This window comes from Cladophialophora bantiana (assembly GCF_000835475.1).
Source record: "Cladophialophora bantiana CBS 173.52 unplaced genomic scaffold supercont1.35, whole genome shotgun sequence".
NCBI lineage: Eukaryota > Fungi > Ascomycota > Eurotiomycetes > Chaetothyriales > Herpotrichiellaceae > Cladophialophora > Cladophialophora bantiana.
In genome coordinates, this window is record NW_015971609.1 from 10,025 (window position 1) to 34,530 (window position 24,506).

The 24,506-nt window shown below is 48.5% G+C and overlaps 7 protein-coding genes across 7 annotated transcripts; 4 read left to right on the forward strand and 3 right to left on the reverse strand.

The window, feature by feature from the left end:
* Positions 1-237: 237 nt before the first annotated feature.
* Positions 238-5,327, forward strand: Z519_12743 (uncharacterized protein; the record flags this gene model as incomplete). The annotated part of the gene is made up of 12 exons (XM_016770448.1): positions 238-934; positions 980-1,251; positions 1,302-2,119; positions 2,191-2,586; positions 2,636-3,237; positions 3,288-3,421; positions 3,472-4,142; positions 4,190-4,298; positions 4,350-4,388; positions 4,436-4,563; positions 4,611-4,772; positions 4,817-5,327. 12 exons carry the CDS (start codon positions 238-240, stop codon positions 5,325-5,327), a joined length of 4,539 nt encoding a protein of 1,512 aa, XP_016613287.1.
* A 311-nt stretch (positions 5,328-5,638) lies between these two features.
* Positions 5,639-7,710, reverse strand: Z519_12744 (uncharacterized protein; the record flags this gene model as incomplete). Its single annotated transcript, XM_016770449.1, has 6 exons — positions 5,639-5,841; positions 5,965-6,119; positions 6,173-6,256; positions 6,311-7,004; positions 7,053-7,480; positions 7,535-7,710. The coding sequence occupies 6 exons, from the start codon at positions 7,708-7,710 to the stop codon at positions 5,639-5,641; spliced, it is 1,740 nt and encodes a 579-aa protein (XP_016613288.1).
* Positions 7,711-8,532: 822 nt separating this feature from the next.
* On the reverse strand, positions 8,533-9,339 carry Z519_12745 (uncharacterized protein; the record flags this gene model as incomplete). The annotated part of the gene is made up of 1 exon (XM_016770450.1): positions 8,533-9,339. The coding sequence occupies one exon, from the start codon at positions 9,337-9,339 to the stop codon at positions 8,533-8,535; it is 807 nt and encodes a 268-aa protein (XP_016613289.1).
* A 1,383-nt stretch (positions 9,340-10,722) lies between these two features.
* Z519_12746 (uncharacterized protein) lies at positions 10,723-13,869 on the forward strand (the record flags this gene model as incomplete). The annotated part of the gene is made up of 7 exons (XM_016770451.1): positions 10,723-10,762; positions 10,826-10,893; positions 11,221-11,362; positions 12,215-12,294; positions 12,348-12,453; positions 12,580-12,875; positions 13,726-13,869. The coding sequence occupies 7 exons, from the start codon at positions 10,723-10,725 to the stop codon at positions 13,867-13,869; spliced, it is 876 nt and encodes a 291-aa protein (XP_016613290.1).
* A 312-nt stretch (positions 13,870-14,181) lies between these two features.
* On the reverse strand, positions 14,182-15,572 carry Z519_12747 (uncharacterized protein; the record flags this gene model as incomplete). Its single annotated transcript, XM_016770452.1, has 2 exons — positions 14,182-15,079; positions 15,124-15,572. 2 exons carry the CDS (start codon positions 15,570-15,572, stop codon positions 14,182-14,184), a joined length of 1,347 nt encoding a protein of 448 aa, XP_016613291.1.
* A 5,412-nt stretch (positions 15,573-20,984) lies between these two features.
* Z519_12748 (uncharacterized protein) lies at positions 20,985-21,658 on the forward strand (the record flags this gene model as incomplete). Its single annotated transcript, XM_016770453.1, has 2 exons — positions 20,985-21,485; positions 21,614-21,658. The coding sequence occupies 2 exons, from the start codon at positions 20,985-20,987 to the stop codon at positions 21,656-21,658; spliced, it is 546 nt and encodes a 181-aa protein (XP_016613292.1).
* Positions 21,659-23,034: 1,376 nt separating this feature from the next.
* Z519_12749 (uncharacterized protein) lies at positions 23,035-23,451 on the forward strand (the record flags this gene model as incomplete). The annotated part of the gene is made up of 1 exon (XM_016770454.1): positions 23,035-23,451. The coding sequence occupies one exon, from the start codon at positions 23,035-23,037 to the stop codon at positions 23,449-23,451; it is 417 nt and encodes a 138-aa protein (XP_016613293.1).
* Positions 23,452-24,506: the final 1,055 nt, after the last annotated feature.

Sequence of the window (24,506 nt, forward strand, 5' to 3'; positions counted from 1 at the left end):
CGCTACCCTCATCTTTTCTTTGGTAACACTCAGTTTGGTTTCGTAAATAGCCAACATACCCAGGCATAAAATTCCCTCCGTTGGAAATCTCCATTCACTTAGAAGTTAGTCGAGTCTACCCTCTTACAACGACGGCAGATTGTCAAAGGAAGGCATTCTACAGCTCTGACACCTAAACTTTCCTGGAGAGATCGAACAAAAAGTTGAGCTGCTATAAGCCCTGGCATCACGATCGCTATGGATACCAAAGTTCGAAATAGCTCTAACAGAGAGAGCCAGTTCTTCGAAAATACAATGAGGGAGCCCAGGTTGGTCCCAGCCTCTGAAACAATAGATGTACTAAAGTCAAACTCCATTACTCCCAGCGAAGCCTCCCTTGCGCGCCTTGCCGCAGGCAAGAACACTCACGCACACAACCTGGAACAGCCTGACAACCTCACAGCCCATCAGAGTTTATGCTCCTATTCAACAGAGAATCTTCCGTTGTCTATCGAGCCGGATATGGTGTCAAGACTAAGCACGCTGAGCAATGCTGAAATTGACTTCTCGCGTCTCGATGCCACGGACTCCAATTTTGACTTCCATAAATGGGCATCAGAGACATTGTCAAAAGCAGATAAATCGAAGTTCAAGTATCGCCGTGCCTCTGTTGCATTCCTTAGTCTCGATGTCTTCGGGTCAGCTTTCGTGGGGAGTCCGACTCAAGCCACTGTCGCTTCGGTCCTGGGTTTTATCAAAAATCTGCGGAAATACCTCAACCTAGGAAGGTATTTAGAGCGTAAGATTCTATCTTCTTTTGACGGCCTTGTCAACCACGGGGAGATGTTGCTGGTCCTTGGACGTCCTGGTAGCGGCTGTTCCACACTACTCAAGACAATTGCTGGAGAAATGGGGGGGTTGAAAGTCGGCCCATACTCTTATCTTCGTTATAACGGTATTTCTCAGCCTGACTCTCAAAACTGAACTAACGTGATATCAGGCCTTCCTCAAGACAGAATGATGAGCCAATTCAAAGGTGAAATGGTGTACAACGCGGAAGTCGACCATCATTTCCCGCACCTCACAGTTAAGCAGACTCTAGAGTTTGCTGCTACGGTTCGTACGCCTTCAAATCGAATTATCGCTGCGTCGCGAAAAGAGAATATTAGACGACTCACATCAATCGTGATGGCGATCTGTGGATTGACCCATACGCGCAACACAAAAGTCGGAAATGATTACATAAGGGGCGTTTCTGGTGGAGAGAGAAAAGTGAGCTCTATCCCTCCTATATGAATATTGAGGTGCTGATACCCTTAAAGCGCGTAAGTATTGCTGAAACGATGCTTGCGTGGTCTCCTATTGGGTGTTGGGATAATAGTACTCGTGGTCTTGATTCTGCTACTGCACTCGAATTCGTTCGGACTCTAAAAATTAGTTCCGATCTTCTCGGTACAAGCCACGTAGTAGCTATCTATCAAGCCTCCCAAGCTATATATGATATTTTCGACAAGGTTATAGTGCTATATGAAGGCCGGGAAATCTACTTCGGACCCACGAAGAACGCCAAGGCCTACTTTGAGGAAATGGGCTGGTTCTGTCCTCAGCGGCTGACTACCGGCGACTTCCTCACCGCTATCACGAACCATAAAGAGAGGATACCTCGTGATGGGTACGAACTGAGCGTACCACGTACTCCGCAAGAATTCGAGAACTATTGGCGACAGTCCCCCGAATTTAAGAGGCTTCGCGATGATCTTGAAGCCTATCGCCGCGATCCATCGAATCAAGTCTTCGCTGAAGAGCTTCAAGAATCACACAAAGCAGCACAGTCAAAGTGGATACGGGCGCAATCACCATATATGGTGAACTTTGCCATGCAAGTTCAGGTCTGTACGAAACGCGCATATCAGAGACTCTGGAACGACAAGCCGTCGACCTTGACTGTGGTGATCGGACAAGTTCTCATGGCATTGGTTGTTGGATCAGTCTTTTATGGTACACCGAATACGACGGCCAGCTTCTTTGCGAGAGGTTCGACCTTGTTTTTCGCCACTTTACTGAGCGCGCTCATCGCTGTAACCGAAATCAACGCCTTGTATCAACAGAGACCTATCGTAGAGAAACATGTCTCCTACGCGTAAGTAAAAGATATGCCGAATCTTTGGCATCCGTTCTCTCACTATGTAAGAGTCGCTAACACAAATCTAGCTTCTGTCGCCCTGCCTCTGAAGCACTTGCGGGCGTAATGTGCGATGCGCCGGTTAAGTTTGTTATTGCCATTTTATTCAACATCATTCTCTACTTCCTCGCCGGGCTCTCTTCGACAGCTTCGCAATTCTTCATCTTCTTTCTATTTACAACCTTAGTTCGATTTACCATGTCGGCAATATTTCGAACACTAGCAGCGGCGACGAGGAAAGCTTCCCAGGCGTTAGCTCTAGCGGGGATCTTAGTCCTTATCATAGTCATTTACACAGGTTATACCATCCCGAGGCCGTACATGCGTCCATGGTTCAAATGGCTGACGTGGATCAACCCGTTATCTTACGCCTTCGAGGCTCTGATGGTCAACGAATTTCATGGAAGGGAATTTCCTTGCGCAAAGTATGTGAATACTTGACTTATTGAAAGATGTCTGCTGACTCTGCGCAAGCTTGGTCCCAGCTTATCCAAACCCGAATGGGACAACATTCGTCTGCTCCGTGCCGGGCTCCGTTGCTGGCCAAGCGACAGTATCTGGCGACGCATACGTTCAAGCAAGTTTTCAGTACAATTATTCGCACCTGTGGCGAAATTTGGGAATTGGAATTTCGTTCTATGTGTTTTTCCTCATCACATATCTCGTTGCGACTGAGCTCAATTCAGCCACGTCTGGCACAGCTGAAGTATTACATTTCATTAGTGGTAGCCGGAAAGCATCAGTTTCAACCTCACTCGAGGAAGATACTTCCGAAGAACAACCCTCATTAAAGGGCAACTGTCGGCAAGGAAACCGAGCCGTAGCACAGCAGAGAGATGTTTTCAGTTGGCGCAGCATTTGTTACGATGTCTGCATCAAAGACGAGCCGAGAAGACTCCTAGACAATGTTTGCGGCTGGGTTAAACCAGGTACATTGACCGCGCTGATGGGCGTGTCTGGTGCAGGGAAGACGACCCTTCTCGACGTCCTGGCGCAAAGGACATCTACGGGGCTCATTACCGGAGACATGTTGGTGAACGGTGCGCCAATTGATCGAAGTTTTCAGCGCAAGTCTGGTAGGCCGTGCATCCGAACAGACCTATAAATATTAACGACTGAGTTTTAGGATATGTTCAGCAGCAAGATGTACATCTTGCAACTTCGACTGTTCGAGAAGCCCTGCGATTTAGTGCTGCGCTGCGGCAGACTCGATCGGTATCTCTTCAAGACAAATACAACCATGTGGAAGATGTCATTAAAGTTTGTACTACTTGTCGTCATGTAGTCAGTAAGCGGCTAACAGGAAACAGATGCTTGATATGGAAGAGTTTGCTGATGCAGTTATTGGAGCACCAGGGGAAGGACTGAATGTCGAACAAAGGAAACTACTCACAATAGGAGTTGAGTTAGCTGCGAAGCCAGCACTTCTGCTCTTCCTGGATGAGCCAACCAGTGGGCTCGACTCGCAAAGTTCTTGGGCTATTGTTTGCTTACTCCGGAAACTTGCAAATTATGGACAAGCAATACTTTGCACTATCCACCAGCCGAGCCCAATTCTGTTCGAAAAGTTCGACAAACTACTTTTCCTTGCAAAGGGAGGAAAGACAGTTTACTTCGGCGACATCGGACCTAATTCAGAGACACTTCTCAAGTACTTCGAGAGTCGAGGGGCTAGACCTTGTTTGGAAACGGAGAATCCGGCAGAGTACATTCTTGAAACTGTTTCCACTCCAAGCGGGAAACCTTATCAGGACTGGCCCGAGCTCTGGAAGTCCAGTCAGGAGTATCGGGCGGTGGTCGAGGAATTGGATCGAATTCACCTAGTCGGCAGTGGTGCCTCCGCAGGGAATGAGGAGCAATACGAATTTGCCATGCCTCTGCTAACACAGATCAAGCTCACTACTATCCGAGTCCTTCAGCAGTATTGGCGGACACCATCTTATATCTGGGGAAAGACTTTGCTTGGATTGGCGTCTGCTCTGTAAGTTGAATGATTCCTGGACAATCAATGGACTGATGTAAAGACAGCCTCATCGGCTTCTCGTTCTTCCAATCTAACTCATCCCTTCAAGGGATGCAGAATACGATATTCAGCGTTTTCATGTTAGCATCGATCCTCAATCCACTGGTCCAGCAGGTGAATTCCACGACTTTGTTGCTTACTTGAGGAGTATTGACGATATTCAAGATTATGCCTCGCTTCGTGATGCAACGATCCGTGTATGAGGTAAAGCCTCCTGTGAAAATGATAAAATCTATGTTCACGCGATACAGGTTCGGGAACGACCTTCCAAGATCTACTCGTGGGTTGCTTTCGTTATGGCCAATACTGTTGTGGAAACTTTATATCAAGTGCTCCTCGGAATCTCTGTGTTTGCCTGTTACTACTACCCAGTCTTCGGGTAAGATATGCGATATATCAACAGTTGTTCTTACTGATATCTCGCAGTGTACAATCATCCCAGCGTCAGGGTCTAATGCTTCTCTACTGCGTTGAGACCTTTCTCTTTGCTAGTACCTTCGCGCATATGATAATCGCGGCTCTCCCAGATACTCAAACTGCTGCTGCTCTCGCAACACTGTTGTTCTCTATGACAATGATCTTTAATGGGTAAGTAATCTCCTAAAACGAAAGGCCATCTCTCACCCCTCAAGTGTTTTCCAGCCACCGCAAGCACTGCCAGGGTTCTGGATCTTCATGTACCGTGTCAGCCCATTGACATACATCATCGGTGGATTTGCGGCCACTGGGATGCACGGCAAGCACGTCCAATGCTCATCAGCCGAAATGAACGTCTTCAATCCTCCTAGTGGTCAAACCTGTGGCCAGTACCTCAAGTTATATATGGTAACTGCCCTCGGTGAAGTGTACAATCCATCCGCCACAGTCGACTGTCAATACTGCCCGTTGACGACCTCAGATCAGTTTCTTGCTCTCTCAGCAATCTCTTGGAGCACGAGGTGGCGTAATTTTGGAATCATCTGGGCCTACATCAGCTTCAACGTCATTCTGACAATGGCATTCTACTATGCCTTCCGGGTTAGGAAGTGGGATTTTAAACATCGTAAGAAGCGTTGGTCTCGTCTAGGTACATGGGTGACGATAGCTGGAAGAATTACCAAAACGCTGGTATTAGGTGTAGTCGGCCGAATCATCTATTGGTAGGTGATTTAACGGCGCAGATTCATTGGAGAAAGGATCGTGAGTAAAAAGCCTGGGATGTTGGGCCGTTTGGCCCGCGCAGACGATGAGAATTTTCACTGGAAAAAAGCAAAAGGGGGCGGAAAGTCTCTTAGCCTTCCGGGAGTCTGAGTCGATGGCTACTCTCAGTCCTGAATAGCTGTTGTGTTGCGTTGATTTCTACCAAGCATTATTCTTATGGGAGTCGGCGTAGCCGCAAATGCCTCGTATGTCAATGCACGGAAACTAACCCTAGCATTATTCTGTACGAAATTTAAACTGCTATGAGGAGTCAACTACAGCGACAGGCCCCATCTAGGAGCATTAATGATAATTCCCGCAATGCAACCGCTTATTATGCCAGTAACAGGGAGAGTAATGATCCATCCAAAGTAGATCCAGGCAACCATACGCCAGTTGATGGTCCTCCATGTTCCATTGCACAGACCAACGCCAACGGTGGCTCCGGAGATGCATTGTGTGGTGGATATGGGAAGCTCTATTCAGATTTGTCAGTGCACGTACTTTAGGTCCTTAGTATATAGATGAAGTGACTCGAGAAGGGATCCCGAATCCAGGAAGACAGGCAGAACTGGGTGTTCTAGCAGGGGTAAAGACTCACTCAATTTCGTAGCCATGATGACAGTGATGGCAGAGCCCAATTCCATTGAGAAACCTCGGGACGGCGAATGAAGAGTAATACGGTTTCCAAGGTTGCGCATGATGTTGTAGCCGTACGTCCAGAGACCGATGACAATGGCAGAACCACCGAAAGCCCTGGCCTGAGTTAGTCTTCCGGGTGAGAATTGACCCTGCTTGCAAAAACTTACAAAATCCAATAGGGTACGGGGCTCTTAGACTTGAGCTGAGCAGTAGACCAGATGTAGTATATGGACGCATAAGGGCCAACGGCACTGGACGCAGGTCAGTGAGCGGTTAGAAGAGCCTAAATAGCAGTTGTGACATACTTTGAAACATCATTTGCACCGTGAGTGAACGATGCCGTAGCCGCAGTCATGACTTGCAGGAACGAGTACAAGTACTCTGCCTTGTTGTCGTAATGGGCAGCATGGGCGTGCATCAAATCAAGATCGCCAGACAAGATATTACGCTTGCTCTGGAGGGCGACAACATCCTTCTCAATACCTCGGAAGAAGTAACGCTTAAAGTGCCAGAAGAGAACCTTGGGGTGGGTATTCTTTCCTTCTGGTCGGGGTCCAACAATTTTGATATGTTGTGTCTCCGAGGAAGATGGAGGTGATATATCGTGGGAGCTTGAACCTTTTTCGCCAGAAGCGGTAATTCCATTTCCTTTGTCGAGCTCACCGTTGCGTTCTGGATCTTCAAGTTTGGCTTGGGAGCTACCGCCAGCCCGATGAGCTTCCAGTTCTTCCATAGTCTTATGACCCTGGTAATAGTCTTTCACAACAGAATAGCCCTCAGGTGTTGGCGGTGGATCTGGTCGCCACAACAGAAGCGGGCCTTCAATGATGTGGTAATATTTGAGTTCCCAGTCGTTCTTCCAGAGTTTCCGATACAGCCACGGGAGGAAGAAAGTGGCCATAAGCACGGCAACAGCCGCCCCGACGCCGATGATGATGCCAACAGTTTCAGAGTCACTGATGGAGATTCTGGAGGATCCTCCTTTCCAGACGATAAGCACTTCTATTGTCAGTGTCATCAATTTTACTCGGGCTTCAGAACACTTACTGGTAAGAAGGGCTGAGGTGACACCAAAATAGACTGGGATACTTATCAAGGCTCTCATAAGTGGATTTTTGCCTTGCATGACCCCAAACTTGGTGATAAGGAAGATAATAGATCCAAAGCTTCCTGCGATGAGAGGAGCAAAAACCCAGGCGAGAAAGACTTGGACCACACCCGAATTGACGTCCCCTCCCCACCATATGACACCGTCGGCGCCAACTAATGCAATTCCCATACCGATCACGCCTCCCATGATGGAATGCGTTGTAGATACTGGCATGCCGAGCTTGGTCGCAATAGTGAGGTAGGTCGAGGATGCCACGACAGCACAAGCCATGCCCAACATTAACAGAGCTGGGTTCTCCTCGAAGCGGTCCACATCAATAATCTTTGTTCGAATCGTGTCAGCGACGCGAGCACCCACTCCCATACTGTGAAATATGAGCATCAAAGCCTTCCACACCTTAATCTAGTTCTATGCATACCTGCCAGCGAATTCCATTACCGAGGCGATCATCATTGCTTGCAGATGGGTCAAGGATCGGGACGAAACTGACGTCGCAAAGGAGTTGGCGACATCGTTTGCGCCGATATTCCATGCGTCAAGGAATGCAAAGATGGTTCCAATAGCAAAAATGTAGTCAAATTGATGGAGAGCCATCGCTGTAGCACTGGTATCTCGGATGATATCGTCAAAATTTCAGGTCCGAAAATATGATCCGAGACAACCCAGGAGCGAGGGGCAGGTCTGACTTTTAAATTTGTTCGACGGTCGCCACATTCAACTTTCTTTTGCTGCTGAGACATCAGCGTAACATCAGCCAGTGGAATACTAGAGTTAGCCTATAATATAATACCCTTTGGTGCCATGGTGAGAAGGGTACGAACCCTCTCCTTCTGCAAAAGAAGCCGCGTGCGCTATCCAGTCTGCCAATCGCAACAAGGCCAGACCTGAGAAGACGCCCAAATATGATCAATCACACCACCATAGATCTTGGCTGGCCCGTCTACGGTCATACTATATCGCTTGAATGGGCTCGATGCTACGGAAACCCGCCTTGAGCACAGCGTGGATTGATATTGCCAAGCGTTCCGCCCTTTAGTGGGATCCTTGGCATATTTGGCAGCGACATTCGACACCAATAAATCTTTCAGATCCGAGCATGTGTTCTTGGAAAAGACTCCTCTATCTGGACACGATTATAAACGACTGGTGTATGCCACCCCAAACCTATGATATTGGCAGTCGGCCTTGCGCGACGCGCAGTTCGACACATTCGGAGTATTTGCCAATCCAGATAGTTATTTCCGGTCGCATTAAGATACGTCGCGGATATGAATCACTCTTCTGGCTCCAGCCACAGCCCAACGATTGTACGGGTGGTAGAGCCAATAGAGCTCGACCCTCGACCCCGACCCCCTCCTCGTGAAGCCATGGTAGAAGACGAGCGAAGTACCGCCGCAAGCTAACTAATTTTGGTCTCTACTCGTTCGACGTTCCGTACCGTTCCATGATAAGCTTTGTCTTCAGAGAATCTTTGTCTAGGATCCAGGCTCTTTTTTGTAAAGATTTGATGAGCCGAGCGCGTCCCTCCAGCGCCTTCTTCAAGTCAGGCGTCTTAAATGACGCCTCGACGATGAGTTCAAGGCTCTCATCTGTCTTGCTCTTCCGAATTGGCCACACTTCAATGAACAGCTTGAACCCATCCCAAATACCTTCGAACCGCTTAGCGTGCACTGGTCCGTAAACTATGGAGTTGGCGAGATGCTGCGTACCCCAGTCTTCGGAGGACCAATTCTTAAATTCTTTGGGTGCTTTCTCGGTAAGAAACTTGCGCGAGTCTTTCGGATCGGGCAGGTCCATTCCTTCGAAACCCTCGTCGGGAAGTTTCGCATCGTAGCTGATAGAGAGAGTTTGCTCCTGGTACCCTACCTCAACCTGCGCTCCGTAGGTAGTTGCCGAGTTGAAACCTTCTTGCAGGGCCGTCTCGAGCGCTGTATTAATGTTGCCTTCCGCGGTACAATAGTATCCCTCCTTAACTGGATAACGCTTCTTATACGTTAACTCGAAGTATTTTTTGCCTTCTGTCTTCCGAATGCGTAGGTTCCAGCCGCTGGTGTATATAGCTTTTTTCTCAGTGTCCACAAATTGGATGTTCATTTTCTTTGTGCCTGGCATGATGTCAAACTCTGACTGGACTGCGTCTTTGAGCCTGTTGCTTGATGCAAGTACTTCTGTGGGCTTCAGAAGGACCTTGACCTCGTAGTCGGGGACTAAACTAGATGTCATGATGTTCAAATTATCGAGAGTGCTTCCGGGATGATGAGACCACGCCTTACAAAAATGGCAAAAGGAAGTAATGGAAGGAGTCAGATCAAGGTATATTACAAAATCCGTCTCTTGCAACGGAGAACTGGCGTGGCGGTCATTCTTAGACTTGGCTGGTTTGCATGCTGGGTACTACTTGTAGCTATTCAGCTGTCATTAAAATTGTTCAGCTGAAACTAAACTCATGATCATAAGTCAAGCTCGCCGTAGCCATCTTACAGACTGATAGATGAAACGACTGGAAAGTTGCTAGCTTACCACTTCTGAGCCAACGGCTGATCGTAAGTTTTACTCAAACCTGCTTTCATTCCCCTAATTATAGCATTCGAATTTTTATTTTGGCAAGAAGAACGGATTATGGGAATACAGGAGATCAAAAATGAGTGACACAGCTCATCTGCTGAACCACGATCGCCGATATTCGTGTCTCGGCTTGGCCATCCTGTCCATTGGTGGGAAAGACTCAGCTGGACTGCTGCCAAGTATAACGGGTCTTTCAGCAAGCCGTACCATCCAGGCCAGCTGAGGGACTTTCTTTACTTTTGTGAGAGCAAATCGAGAAACTGGCATCAGAATTACTCACTCATTATAGGAGTGGGCTGGCTGAGATGAGGGTTTGCATATTTATAGGTCAGCAATTAATATCTCATCTAAGAAGCCTTGCCCCCTAACCCTAAGGACTAACCCTTATTACCTCAGCCTTATCCTCTCGACTCTCATACGGTTAACCCTGAGCCCTACCGAACGCAGTTTCTGGTAGGGAATATCCGATATCCACTGCTTAAATCCCTGGAAATATTCTACGTTCCATTACTATGACCGGCATCCAATTTCGATAATACGGATTTAAGATTTGCATAATATATGATATCCAAAGGTTTGGCTTCTCCCCAGTGTGATCTGGAATGTCATGAGAGGATGATATGTTTTAAAATTCCGGATCATGCGATCCGATTCCGCATTTGGTTGCGCTAAACCCCCAGATTCACCCAATGGTAGCTACGAGTAGAAAATGCAATGCCCGGCGATTGCGTGACAATTCGAAGAATTTTGGTTCTTCATTTCTCCTCGCCAAGGCTAGGCAACTTTTTTTATCGAGACTACTGCTGAGGCCATCTCCTGATGGGTCGGGCCGCTGACTGCCAGAACTTTCTCCGATGATTAATTAACGTGCGTCTTGCCTGATTTTGACGAGTACAGAACAACGATCGGCTGATGGTTTCTTGACCAAGCAAAAACGGAGGATCGCTCCATGCCAGGATTCAAGATGCAATGATATATTGATAATGGAGATACACTGGTAAGGATCGAAGCCGAAACAACTTCATAAAGCTCAACCCTGTCATGACCACCATTATTGAACTACCACCAGCAGATAGCGAAGGTGAGAAAGCCTGACCCTATAGTCAAAATCTATTTGTACTTGAAGCTGACATATGTTGTGAAGAGCCTGCCAAAGTCTTTGTTGACCGCCACCGTTATTACACCTATACCGCCGAAGAAGACGAAGTCACCGTAAGCACATCGGGCTTTTCATCACATTTGAAACATTCGCTCAAAACGACCAGGAAAGAATGCCACCAGATAAATTCCCGTGGCCAGAGACCGCGTTTCTGTCCATCCACCCTCTCGAGCCAGTCCTGCAATTTAATAGCGGAGGAGCCGCTAGAGAATTTAGGAAAGAGTGTTCATACGCAAGAATACTTTATCCAGTTGTGAGTTCCTGTCACTCCCCATAGTCAAATCCCACACCACAATACATCTTCCAAGAGAGCGCTATCCGCTTTCCTCGTCCTGCTGCTGCCAGGATTCTCTCTGAAATCTAACGGATATCCCATTCAGACACACCCTAACTGGGTATTCATACCGATGCCCAAAGGTCTGCTCGGCGCTTTCACAAAGCATGGGAGAATGGGCTTTGCATTCGAACACTATGTCGACGCGAAGGTCTTCGATACCTCAATTAATGGCGTAGGTGATGTTCGTGAGGGATTTGATCACAAACATTGGAAGGTATACGTGGGGAAAGAGAAATGGTGATGCCGCTTAGGTTCTTGCAGTTAAAGCCACTTTTGCGGTGATATAGCGCACGTGTCCAACTAAGAACGGGCCGCATGCTATAGCATCTTCGTCTGTTAGGATTTCGACTACCACATCATGTTCGTTGTCCGGAGATCGTGATAGCATTTTCCCGTGTTATGACCTAAACATTCGGAATTAGAGACCTTCCCTGACTGTGGGCTTGCTGAGACACGCTTTTCTAATCTCGATACTATTGCCCCTGTCAATAGAAACGTTCTCCTCGATATTCACACAGAGTCTAGTTTCTCACAAAGGTATTCCTGTTTTGGAAACCACAGGACTGTTTGAGGCTAGGGGAGTGTCTTCACTCCTCCATCAGCATCTCCACCTGCGACCAGGAGTTTCCTTTCCCGAAACGCCCTCATCATCTTTTCAGCGAGGATGGTGTTTTGTAGATGCTTTTGCTGCGGCTCGATTCTTCTGCTCATGTGACTTCTGTGGCATCGCCGTTCCCCGAAAAGAAAGGTTTCAGGACCCCCACAGAGCTCGTCGGATCGTGCAAGCTTGTCTTCAGACGCACGGAAGCTTCAGCTTCTGAAGCAACACGAACACGGCCCCTTGAATTCTGGATTTAGAAGTTCGAGGCGAGCGGTTTCGGCATGAAGATCGATTCACAGGCTCAACACCAGGCTATATCATCCATATCCATACTATTACTTCCGTTGTACACAGAGTGAGAGTGGATCTATCTGCTTGATTGTGTCTTGCCCCTCTTCCTGTTCAGAGAGACTCTGCCTGTTTATATACACTTTAGCCTATAAACTAAAGGCCAATCCTGAAACCTCCTATTCTGTTGCCATGCTGTTGCCGGTCGGTGAGATTAACGGTCTTGAGGTAAGTGCCACAGTTGGTGTAACAGCTCTAGCGTCTCAGAATGTTTGCCACAGTGGCTATCTTGCAACCCTGTCAACAGCATCTTTGCTGACTACCTTCGGCATCATGAACACCTCAAGAAGTTTCCGTCTCAAGGTCATCAGGCACAACATCTTTCGTGTATGCTGAGTGATCTGGCGAATTGTTAGGATTCCATGACGATATGGTCCATCGGGAGGTCAAACCGCACGGACAGCCTTTGAGACAGCGGTTAGGGCATACTCAGCATACTTTATATATCCCTAGGTATTTCCTATTGCAGTGCACCAGACGTTGTCCTAGTCCAGACCATAAACAAGATGGCATTGACAAACGCCAGCCTCTCAGGGCTTGAAACTCTCGCTATAACATGTCTGGTGCAGGCAGGCTTGTTCAGCCGCAAACTTGAAAGCTCCAACCTCGTAAACGGAGGGACGAAATCGGCGCATCAACGTGATGCAGAACTACGAGATATACGTGTATCCTTGTTTGAATCGGTGCAGAATCTTCTCCTGATGGTGACGCCGCCCGAGTTCATCCTAACGCAAGGAGTCTCTGCACGCGTATGTTCTCGCATGTTCAAAAGACCAAAGTTAAAATGTTTTCTAGATTATGGATCTTTTGGCATTACGATACATCAAGTGCTTCTCCATAGCCAGGGTCCCAACCGACAGGCCATATCCTACGTAGCATTGGCCAACAAAGTTGGAGTTGACGAATCTCAACCGAAACGTGACCTATGATGTGCCATGACGGAGGACATTTTTGTCGAGGTCGAAGTCGATGGCGAATTGGCTGATACGCAGACATCAATGCCTCTCCTCAGGGATGGATTTGCGACCCTGAGCAAGTATTCAAGAGATCACGGATGGCCGATTGCAAACCGTTTCAATAATGCGATAGAGAAATGGGGAAGTGGCTCACCGGACCCCAACGCGACAGCATTCAATGTTTTCGAAAATGCCGATCTATCCTTGTTCGAGTACCACCACTGAGTAACAGCACCCGGAGTTTGGCGCAGACTTCCACGCCGTCATGAATCAGTTCACAAAATCGCCACTGCCGTCACACGAACACATCGAGTTCGCGTTTGAATGGAACGGTCTATCTCATACAAGAGTCGTTCGATGTCGGCGGTAGCCTTGGCAATGGTAGCATTGCCATTCTTGAGGCAAATCCAACGCTTACATGTTTTGTCCAGGATCTCTCAAGGACAATTGCCCAGACGACAGCTCCTTCGACGTCGATCGTTCCTGCCCATGTGAAGAGTCGGATCAGCTTTCATGGGCACAACTTTTGGGACCCCCAGCCTGTAGCCCCTGGACATTTATTTCCTTCGAACGATCTTACAAGACTGGGCGCATAAGTACACCAAGAAGATTCTGCAACTCTTCTTGTGGCTATGAAACCTAGTTCAGGGATCCTGATCACGACTATGTCACCCTCCCATACGGCACGCTGAAGATCGGCGATGAGCGACAAATGCAGATTCGGGGCATGCAAATGATGGTTATGCGTAATGCGCCGGAAAGGGATGAGGGTGAATGGAGGCGATGATTTGTAGAGATGGATTCGAGACCAGACTGAGACAAATACTACAAGCTAGCCGGAAGTGCTCTGTCATTGCGTGAAGTGATTTTGGATAACCGAGAGATTCTGTGCTTAAGCCTTGAGCCTCTCATGATAGCAGGATGAAAGGCTAAAGAAAGCCGCAAATATTTATGAGGTGAATTTCAATCGGTTCCTTGTTCGAAGCGCGAGAACGGCTGAGCTGTCGAGGTGTTCGGGCGCTCAAGATGGTGCCGGGTGGATCTTTTTGCAAGACATGTCTTCCTCTGTGGCTACCAGTGTTCCCCTTTTGCTCACGATTTAACTTGGGTGCAGCAAACTAAATAAACGAGCAAAATCCGCCATGTCCCCGACGTTTTCAAGGTTCCTGGATGCTTCCATCGCCATTTCAGCTCTGTGTTTTCCGAGAATTGGTACTGCTTGATCTAGGAACTTCTCCTCGAGACTCAGCGTTGTCATAGGTCTTGTCAAGGAGCCGATGGCGTGCTGAACATGGATCGTCTTCTCCTGAGATGCACCACAATGATATCGGAAAGTCAAATATGCTTCATCATCATGAATTGCTTCATCCGTTGCAACGTTGACCTTGTCTCTGACAGATGCAATCGCAACGTCATGGCAAGCCTGATCTGTGAACTGCGATGGTCCAGCATGGCCTCGAACTAATGCAACTGCGCATCCGTGATACAATGAGAAAATGGCTTCCAGACCGGATTTGGGATGTCTAATTGAGCATAACCGAACGCATTGGGGATTCGCGAGGACGTCAACGGTATCCAGCTTCTCAGCGATAGCTTTGTCTTCTGCAAAGGCTTCCAAACAGCCATCAATAAGTGGATGTATGACAATTCCGCAGGGATACGGCTTGAAAGTGTTCTCCAGGATCTGCCATTTCCCATCTTGTGCAAGTGCTGATATCAGCTGTTCATTGACCGTTGACGATACCAACTTTGCCCATGATTCAATGGACCTTGTGCAGCTTTCAAATCCATGCAATGCTAGACTTGCTGCAAGAATGCCGTTTTGCGCAGCTCTCCCCATGTGCAATGTCTTCGTATCCGTCCCAAACATTGCCCGGATTCCCCCTGCCATGCTGCATGCATGTCCGAGTGCCGCGGCGAATCGATGTGAATCAAGATCTAGTGTCTTTGCAACCGCAGCTGCTGCGCCAAACGATCCAGTCGTCCCGGTGATATGCCTCGGAAAATTAGCTTGGGTCGATCAGGGGCGGAGTTAGCTCACCATCCATCCCGATAATGCCCTGGCGATATCGCATTTCCCACCGCGCATTGTGCTTCAACTCCACAGACAAAGGCAAGCAAGAACTCTTTGCCAGACAGATGGCGGTGCTCAGCCCATGAGAAAAGCGCCGCAAGGGGCGTTCCGGAAGGGTGAATCACTGTTCGAAGGTGCGTATCGTCATAATCGGCTGCCGTGAGGGCAACGGCGTTGAGCAATGTAGCATCTTCCACGCTTGCCCGGTCGACTCTACCAAGGAGAGTTGCTTGATCAGCATGGTTGATCAAGGAAAAGACTTTCTGCGCTGACGAGGTTTGTGAGGAGCCCAATCCACAACCCAGGCTGTTGAGAATCCCCCGTTTCGCCTGCTCAACAACCTGCTCAGGGAGGTCGTCATATTTCAACTGGGAAAGGAAGAGTGCTAGCTGAGCCGTGTAGTCGATGACGCCCATTTTCAGAAGAGATTGTGGCAGGACTTGACTCGATAGATGGGCGGTTGTCCTGGAGTTTTGGAGCCGTGAAGTTTAGTGTCATCTCCAAAAGAACAGTGGATTTGGAGAATGTCGGTGACAGTGTCATACTTCCCCAAACCGTTGAGAGGGACATCCCCTGGCTGACACATCCCCAGGACGGGCAGAGACAAGATTCCAATCACCCCCTTCCCACAAATCCGAGGGAAATCGGTCTACCACTCGATGGGTGGCAAGGTACCGATATAACAGCCAATCCACATTGCAACAGCGCGGACAGCCTCAATGGGGTGGCAAAGCACCATGAATTTGATGTCTCAAAAGGGGCCTTTCTTATCTATGGGCAGTCACTCTACCCACCTACCTCCACTAAGGGATTCCAAAAGTTTGAGGGTATTGCAATGTAGACTCATGCTCAGCCTACGAGGGTGAATTGAGCTTACTGTGCGGTATCATGATTTAAAGATTGACATAGGCTCAGGTATCTTCAGGATACCGTGACCAGGGCTGGCGAGGCTACATTGTGCAAAACCACCCTGCCGAGCACATTTTGCCGTGGCTATTTCTGGATGTTGGGACGATGCAACACCGTAAGAATGGGTAGAATCCTGACTTTTGTCGAAACATTCAATTAAAAAAGAGAATTTTCTCCACGGATCTGAATATGAAACAGCGTTGCCGGCGATTCGGATTCGGCAGCTCACGACATACTCTCTTTACACCAATTTCTGCTGGTCCTCGGAATGGAGTTGAGGAATTGTTACTTGCCTCTCAAACGAATGTGATATCTGTTGTATTGGGGATCATGGAAGGATGTGTCTACCTCAAAAAAGTACCATTCCTGCTCTTCTCAAGGGCAGAGAACCAGTATTGGACCGTATAAGCTACATTTGCGCCTCCGCCTTCACTCAATCGTCGGAAACGTCACCAGGGATCTGTTAATGTGATGCTTCGCCCGCCTGGAGAGTTTGTCTCCATTCTCGCTCGATTCTGGTCCATCTATCAAATGGAGCAGTAAGATCTGGCGGCACAAGGCTATCCTGTCAGACGCCAAAGCCACAGTCTAGGGGTGGCACGTCTACCATGACCTTGGTGAGAGCGAAAAATGGGTCCAGGATGTGCTTATCTTTGCGTGCATCTCTACGAAAAGCCAATTTACTACAAATAACCTGATCGCAACCTCTCTCGCCGCAGATACCGTCGGATGTAATCTTACATCTATTCGGTGGGCCCGTGGCATTCTTTCTGCCGTAATTTGGATCTTCTTCACATCATCTTTAATGGCGACCAAGCTGTTCTCATAAAATGCTGTCTGGAGAAAGCCTCCCTTTTTCGATCTAACCCTAACCTTCTGAGGTTCATTCGTAGGTTTGTACAACTGGTGAAACATATCACCAATAAACGTTTCGGACCCCTTTCACAAGATGATGAACTGTTGCGGCACATCGGAACACATAACGAATCCAAAATGCGAATTTCCTAGAGAAAGCTGCTTTTCAAGATAGGAAGCAATGAGGGAGAGCAGACTATCTCAATGTTTTGCAAAAGTGTCAATGTCATTGCCCAGGAACTGCATGAGATAGACAATCTTCTGGGCCTCAATCAGAGTTTTGGGTGAACTGGGTGGATGTTTCTCCCCACTTACATGATTGCTCCAAGTTGGTCTGTATATTAGGAATACCCTGCCATCTGGATTGGTGGGACATGTACCGTTCTCCAAATTATTGAAAGCGTGGCAGCACAAGCAACTTTTTTGGTGTTCATTTCCATCTTTTGGTTTCTTTAGTGTTGTGTTTTCATCTTAGGTAAATCACCATCGCTGATTTTCTTCTCATCTCCAGTGCGTGTAGTGCCGTCTTGTGCCGGATCCGGCACCTGGTTACGCCCAGTTGTTCGTAGGGTTGTTTCAAATGTCTGGTTTTGACAGAGGCTATGGTGTCGATATCTGTACCTCCAGATAATACCGTACTGTTATTGATACCCAGCTATTGTACTGTATTGGTCGTACTAGCCCAGGGGAATCATCCACCTCGTCTGTGGGATGCAGAATCGGCATACAGTGCTGCCAGGAGGAACGCGTCTACGGCACGTTTGTGCACGATCGAATGCCATTGTTAGGCGTTGTAAGATTGAAATTGTTGATTTAGCAATGAAGCTGGAGAAGGCAAAGAAAGGAATGGAGAAAGTAGTGTGAACAACATGAACTTGAGATCCTTGTGCGCGACAGACCTTGACGCCAAAAAAAAATCTATTAAAGAAGACGCTTAACACCAAGTGTCTTGTTCGGTTCCAAAGCGCAACAGGATCATGGCAAGGCTCATATTTCGATTCTTACAAAGACACCACCTGCGTCCATATGTATCTCCCTTTTCTCAATTGAGATGTATTCCTACCTCTTCCATTGCGCGAGACGAAGGCATTCTTAGTCCAATCGTATCTTCCACATAATAGCCCAAGCTACTGTATGATTCGAGTTCAGACGACAAATGGAGCCTCCCTCCAGTCACTGTGGAGGCGCTGAACTGCCAAGGAGCGCCTTTTACGCCCACGACTTTGTGATTTTATCCATCCCCCTCTCGCTTGGTCTTTGCCCTTGTTCTTACAAAACAAGGAGAATCGCAGTTCAACAGTCCCTGTTTCTTACATTTAGGGAAAGCTGGATCTCGCGCTGACAGGTGGCGAGAGGCTTCATTTCTCTTGTAGTTTGATCAGAGACCTGCCTGTGCCGCAGTCCTGGTCTTTGGATCTATAGCTTTTTATGCTGTGGTATTTCAGGCTGGGCAGCAGGCAGTTTCTTTCGCCTCAAGTTCTCGTCAACCACATTTCGAAAAGCCGCAGAAGCCCAGTGACCGAGTCGAATCTCGAACACCAAATTGGTTTGAGCTTGCTGTCAGACCACTGGCACCCTGCGATAGCACAAATTTACCCGGCTGCCAGCACTATAGTGCTTGATCCACCTAGGCCCCTAGTCGTAGGTGAGTTCACAAAGACATCTACAGGATGATTGTAATATCCCGGCACGTATCAGCTCATGGTAACAGATCCTGCATCTTTCATTCCGAAGAGAGTCACGCCATTCTCGCTTTTCCAGCCCTGCGAGATACATCGTCAGTTTAACTGAGAGATCAACCTTCCAGTGAAAAGCCTCCACCACTTGCCGTGATCAACAGGAATTCTTCGACACGGCAAACCAATATCGAATGCATGAGCCTACATGAAATACTCAATCAGCCGTTGAAACTCTACAGCCAGCTTGTGGCTTACAGAGCGCAGACCTCATCTACCCGCGCCAATGGCAGTAGAGGACCTCTGCAGAAGTTGCGCGACTGTGCAGTAATATTGTCATTGTGTGTCTCTCTTGGCAAGTTTTGAAGCTGTTGTCTTCAATGCTCTTTTTTGGGTCACTCCTGGCTTCCGTCTTCAGTTCTGACGAATTTGCGCAAGTCCACAACCGTGATTGGATTGTATTGTACCAGAGCACTTCAAGATTCGGCATGCACGTCCAACAACGCACAGAGGCTCGTCCAGCAGGTCGGGAATCGAGAACGCGTTTCTGGTTGATGCTGACAGGGCAACACCACCACCAACATCACCCCAAGACAGGCAGCGGCTAGAGCAGCAAGCGCCTAGCACGGCGACGGCATTGAGAAGTATAAAAAGGCTGATGAAACACTCAGGAATAGGTAGACGACATCAGAAAATGGAATACTCTGTCAAATCGCAAAGAATGGCGCTCTGCCAGCCCTGTGGACTGTTCAGCACTCCCCACCACAGCCACTTTGCCTTGTTACAGTATCAAGCGGGATTTCGGCTGGCTTTTCTCTGGCCAATATGCCTTATGGACAGCGCACTGCCTGCTGTGCTTCGCCGATGACGGATAACAGTTCTTGAGATTCTTCGGGTCTATCAAAATCTGGTTGTTTATACGGCGGCGACAAGCTCAGATGCAAATTCTACGAATGCAACATTGTCGAAGTTGACCTAGTCTTGTTTCCGGTTGAAACAGAGCTCTCTCCGTTGAGTGTACCCGTTCAGTTGTATACTTGTGATTTGGCATGTAGCGGTCGATACCCCAAGCCATGCCACGCGAAATTCTCTGAGCGCGACGGACTCTGTATGATATCTACCATTCATTGCAAGTCAAAGTCACGTTCATAGCGCACATAGATCGTCCCCCTCACGCAGACTTACAGCTCCTATTTATGGTCCACTGTAAACAGCCAGAGTCCTCCCGAGAGGGTCTCCTCAATAACCTCTCCTCCCCGCTCAACATCGGTAGGAGATCTATCTGATTCTGACTTGCCTTTTCCTAGCCATTTGAATACCTGTGAGGACTACACCAAGCCGTCGATGCCAAAGAGGTGGTACCGGCGGCTACGCCGTGATGCACGGCTATTAGCGGGAAGGGAGGACACAAAGACACTGGTTGCATGACACTCCGCGCGGATTACTGCAAAGATCAAGTTACTCGGCAAGTTCCTTGGACGACGAAGTACGGACACTACCCAGTACCCCAGCTTCCAGTTCCAATGAATGGAGACGAAAGAAGCGCACGACTAAAGTGTTAAAGGGAATTCTGACAGTCATTTGTACAGTCGGGCGCTTGCCAGCCGAGCTTCGTGAAGTCTAAAGACGCATTGCATTTTCATGGACATTTGGCCCACATCCATTATTACTCCAGAAAATACAGGGTACGATGTCACCATTGAGGCTGTCCAAAACTTGCTTCAGCTTGCTCTACTTCCAGTTCGAAAGGGTTGCCATTCCGAGCGACAGCACGTGTTGTACACAGAATGAGAGTGGATCTATCTGCTTGATTGTGTCTTGCCTCTCTGCCTAATCAGAGAGACTCTGCCTGTTTATATACACTTTAGCCTGTGATCTGAAGGCTTTTCTTGGCACCTCCTATTCCGTCGTCATGCCATTGCAGAACGGCGAGAACAACGGGGTTGAGGTAGGTGGTGCAGTTCATGAGACAGCTAGCATCTCAGGTGGCTATCGTGCGGCCCTGTCAACAAGTTCACAACGCAAAACAAACTTGAAATACTCAATCACTCTCTTGAGTCCATGGAGTGATATTTCGAGTTGGCACCGGTGCCCTAAGGAGTAGAAGGACTCCGCAACAATGTCTGCATTTGGGGGGGTCGGCTTTGGCGCCGTTGTGCGCGTGTACTGCAATAATGTCATAGAAGCCAACGTTCCTTCAGTTGGCTTGCTCAGACTTTTCATAAGTGAGCGCAGTATACCCCAAGGTCAGGATCCCTTCTCCTAGGAATTTGAGTGTCCCGATATTCATCTCGACTTTGACACACTCTATCATCACTCTCTCCCTTCACTGAGACTAATAAGCCTTACTCGTCTTGATCGTGAGCCGTCTCATCCCCGCAGACTCCAATGGAACGTCAAATCAGTCCGGCGTCGAGCATCGAAGAAGACTACCAGAAGATCTACGAAGCAGCTATACGCGATCGCCTTCCGAATGGACTTGAGGCACTTGCTGCACGGAAGGAACTCAAACGCCACCACAGACACCTGCATATCTCGCAACTGGACCCCGAGCTGACGACAATTGCAACGAGAAGATCGAAGGATATGGGGATCACACCAAAATCTCTCGCTGATATCGACTCTCGACTGGACCCTGAAAATGAGGAATTCGATTTTCGATTCTGGGCCTCAACCTTAGTTCAGATGGTCAGAGAAGATGGCAACAAGCGAAGCAACATTGGAGTTTGCTTCAAATCACTCACTGTCTGCGGCACAGGGTCCAGTCTAGCTTTGCAGCCAGCTGTCGCAAGTCCATGGCTTGATGTTGCCCGACTTCCGATGTTTGTGACGAGACGCAAACCAGACCCCAGAGCGATCCTCCATAATTGCAATGGCTACGTGAAAGTGGTGAAATGATGCTCGTGCTGGGCAGGCCTGGTAGTGGGTGCACAACCTTTTTAAAATCCATACCTGGTCAATTGAGTGGCTTGACAGAATCACCCGCATCGGTCATCAACTACGACGGGATTTCGCAGGACATCTTCATCAAGAACTTCAGAGGAAAGGCAGTCTACAATTAAGAAAACAAGCACTTTCCGTACTTGACGGTCGTACAAACACTTCATTTTTGCTGCATATGCGCAAACCCCAGAAGCTCGGATTCAAAACATCGATCGAGAAATCCACGCGAATCACATGGTTGAAGTCATGTTGTGGATTTGGACTCTATGTTTTCCGAGATACGAAGATGGCAGCGACATTGTTCGGGGTGTCTGCGGGGGTGAAAGAATCACGTTAGTGTTGCGGAAATTGCTCCGGCGCGCTCGCTACTGGCTGTTTGGGATAATTCGACCCGAGGCCTCGACTCGACAACGGCATTGGACTTGTGCGTTCCCTACGCACTCTGGCGGACGTTGCTGGAGTTACTTAAGCTGCCGCTCTATATCAGGCTAGTCTGTATATCGTCCCAGCTGACACGAAAGACCGGTTCTTGAAGTCGCCATGAGTACATTGAGGAGGGTGAAGGAGCAGACTCACGGGCTGCCTTTTCACGAAGCATGAATCAGCTGACGTCATAGCGCAGCCCGCGTCCGTTTGTCGCGTCCGGTGAGGTACTGGCTTGCCAGGAGTCGATCGAACACTTTGTACTTTGATCAATTGATTGCCTGTTTCATCGTTAAGCTCGTGTATTGTTGCTTGCCACCAGAGCGAGGTCTGAGCCACATCTGCCGGCCTGCCCGACGTCCGCTTGCATTCTACCTTCTGAGCAAGATGTGGCTGCCAATCTCCAGCTACGCCCCTGAGCTGAATACGGGTTTCAGCAACGCCATCCTCGGGCTGCCATGGCAAGGAGAACACTTAGAAGCAGCCGTTTCCAATCGATTCCGGGTATGTCTGCCAAACACGAGAAGACAGCGCCTTTGGAACTCGTTTAGTATCATCAGCCCTCCCCGCCAAAGTCAATACCATTTTCGATACAGCCGCCTGTGCTGGTGGCTGTCACGACCCGTGCTGACAGGAAACCTTGGCATTTTCACGTCTTTCTCATTCTGTCGCTCTTACACCTGTGAATAAGCCTTTTGGAAGCGATCTTTGGGCTGGAGAACTGGTCATTGCGCTACAGTACCAGCCGCATAAGCTAATCAGGCATGAACAGGTGAGGCGTGATGGTCGGCTAATGCGATATGATAGGCTAGAGGGAATAGAGTCAAAAACATCCTATGTCAGGCCGACTACCATTTCAAGTACTCTTGTCGTTCACGTCCATGAGTTTGAAAACGAAGCTGAAGCCAGGGACTGCAAGGTCAACGAGTATGAAGTGCACATAAAATGAGAAAATTTCCCTCTTTACTTACCCGATGAAAGATCCGAGAACAAGGCAAGTATCTCCTTCTCTTCAACGTTGTCACACAATTTCTGGATAGTACTCACGGCGTACTATAACTTCACTCTCAATATGTCTCTCCGCAAGGCCGTTAAAGACCTCCGTCGAGGTACCTCCAGCAGCGGCAGAACTCCGCCTTCGAATCCAGAAAGCTCACGGAGTAGTTCGTGTGTGCCGGCAACAACCACAGAGGATGTCGGTACTTGTCCAGCATACCATCCCATAACATCCTCTCACATCCAGCCCTCCGACCCAAACTCATCACAAAGCTTCTTCGAGGATACCCACTCCGATTTCGACTCGGAAGAGGCGCCTCCACCATATATGCTACTCTCCAACGGGGACCGAAAGCCCGAATACTCGAGGTCAGATCCTGCTAAAACCACGGACGCCAATATTTCTCGGATGGATGGTGCACTGTGTCTCCGGTGCAACGCGCGGAAGGCCAAGGCTTGGTATCTCCGGCAAGCAGCTCGTACAAGCCAATAAAGCAGTCTCTATACGATATCAAGGCGACAGGTAATTTGGCCAAACTATCTGTATCAAACGCTGTTCGGGGTGCGCGTGCGAGCGAGGCGTCACAGGGATTTCAGTGGTTCTAGTGGAAGCTCCCGGTGTCACGGCGGTGGCAATACAATGAATTCAAGGTGCCGTTCCTTTATAGCCATAGTATGATCGACTCAGTCGAGAATTGCCCTTAGCACGTTTTATTTTCCTCAGCCGTAGCGATATTGCTCTTATCAAACTTCTACCATAACGCTTTCCAACGAAACTATTTGCTCAGGAAGCCAAATTGAGGCTCTGCTCAAATATCTCAGATGAGGCTGAAAAGTGACCTATGTTGTCAATGTGACCTAGACGCCCAGCGACAATGTCGTTACGCCTCCGTCCTCATCTGGGGAATGCTGCCTCCCATTGTGGTCTGGGTTGACGCCATAAGCTTTGCTTTCACCTGCGCCCTTGGAAGAATAGCTCATGGCGTTGGAGTATTCCATCGTTGAGACGTTGCATCAAGGCAGTCTTTCCCGGGACAAGCATGATTGCTGGCATCCTGCATGAGAGTTATCATTTGCAACGCTTTGATGTCTTGGGTCAACGGGACAGGAGACGGATACATCAGCTAGGCACAGTAGCATAGAGGATATTTGTGCTAGGCCAAGGAAATAGAACGTTGGCCAAAGGGGAAAGAATTCCTTTTTTTGGACTCCTCGGAGGCCCTGATAGCCCGGTGCGTCCGTATATCAAATACTGGGTTCTCAGACGAGATCAATGACACATGGAAACGCCTTCATGGCCTCGTTTCACCTTTCAGTGCTGAGTATTGGGTCAGTCTGCGTGTTTCTCCGGCTTCCTCGGCCTTGCGCGAAGTCAGTATATCTCACGAGAAGCGACCAGGGAGACATTCTCTGCTATTGCTTGGGCTGCTTTGTGTCCGACCATTAGTTTTATCTTGTTCCCCAAAGTCATAAAACAGGGTCATGCGCTATGCGAGCAAGTCAATATCGAGCTGTTGGTGCGGTGGTTGTTAAGTCGCGACGGCTGGT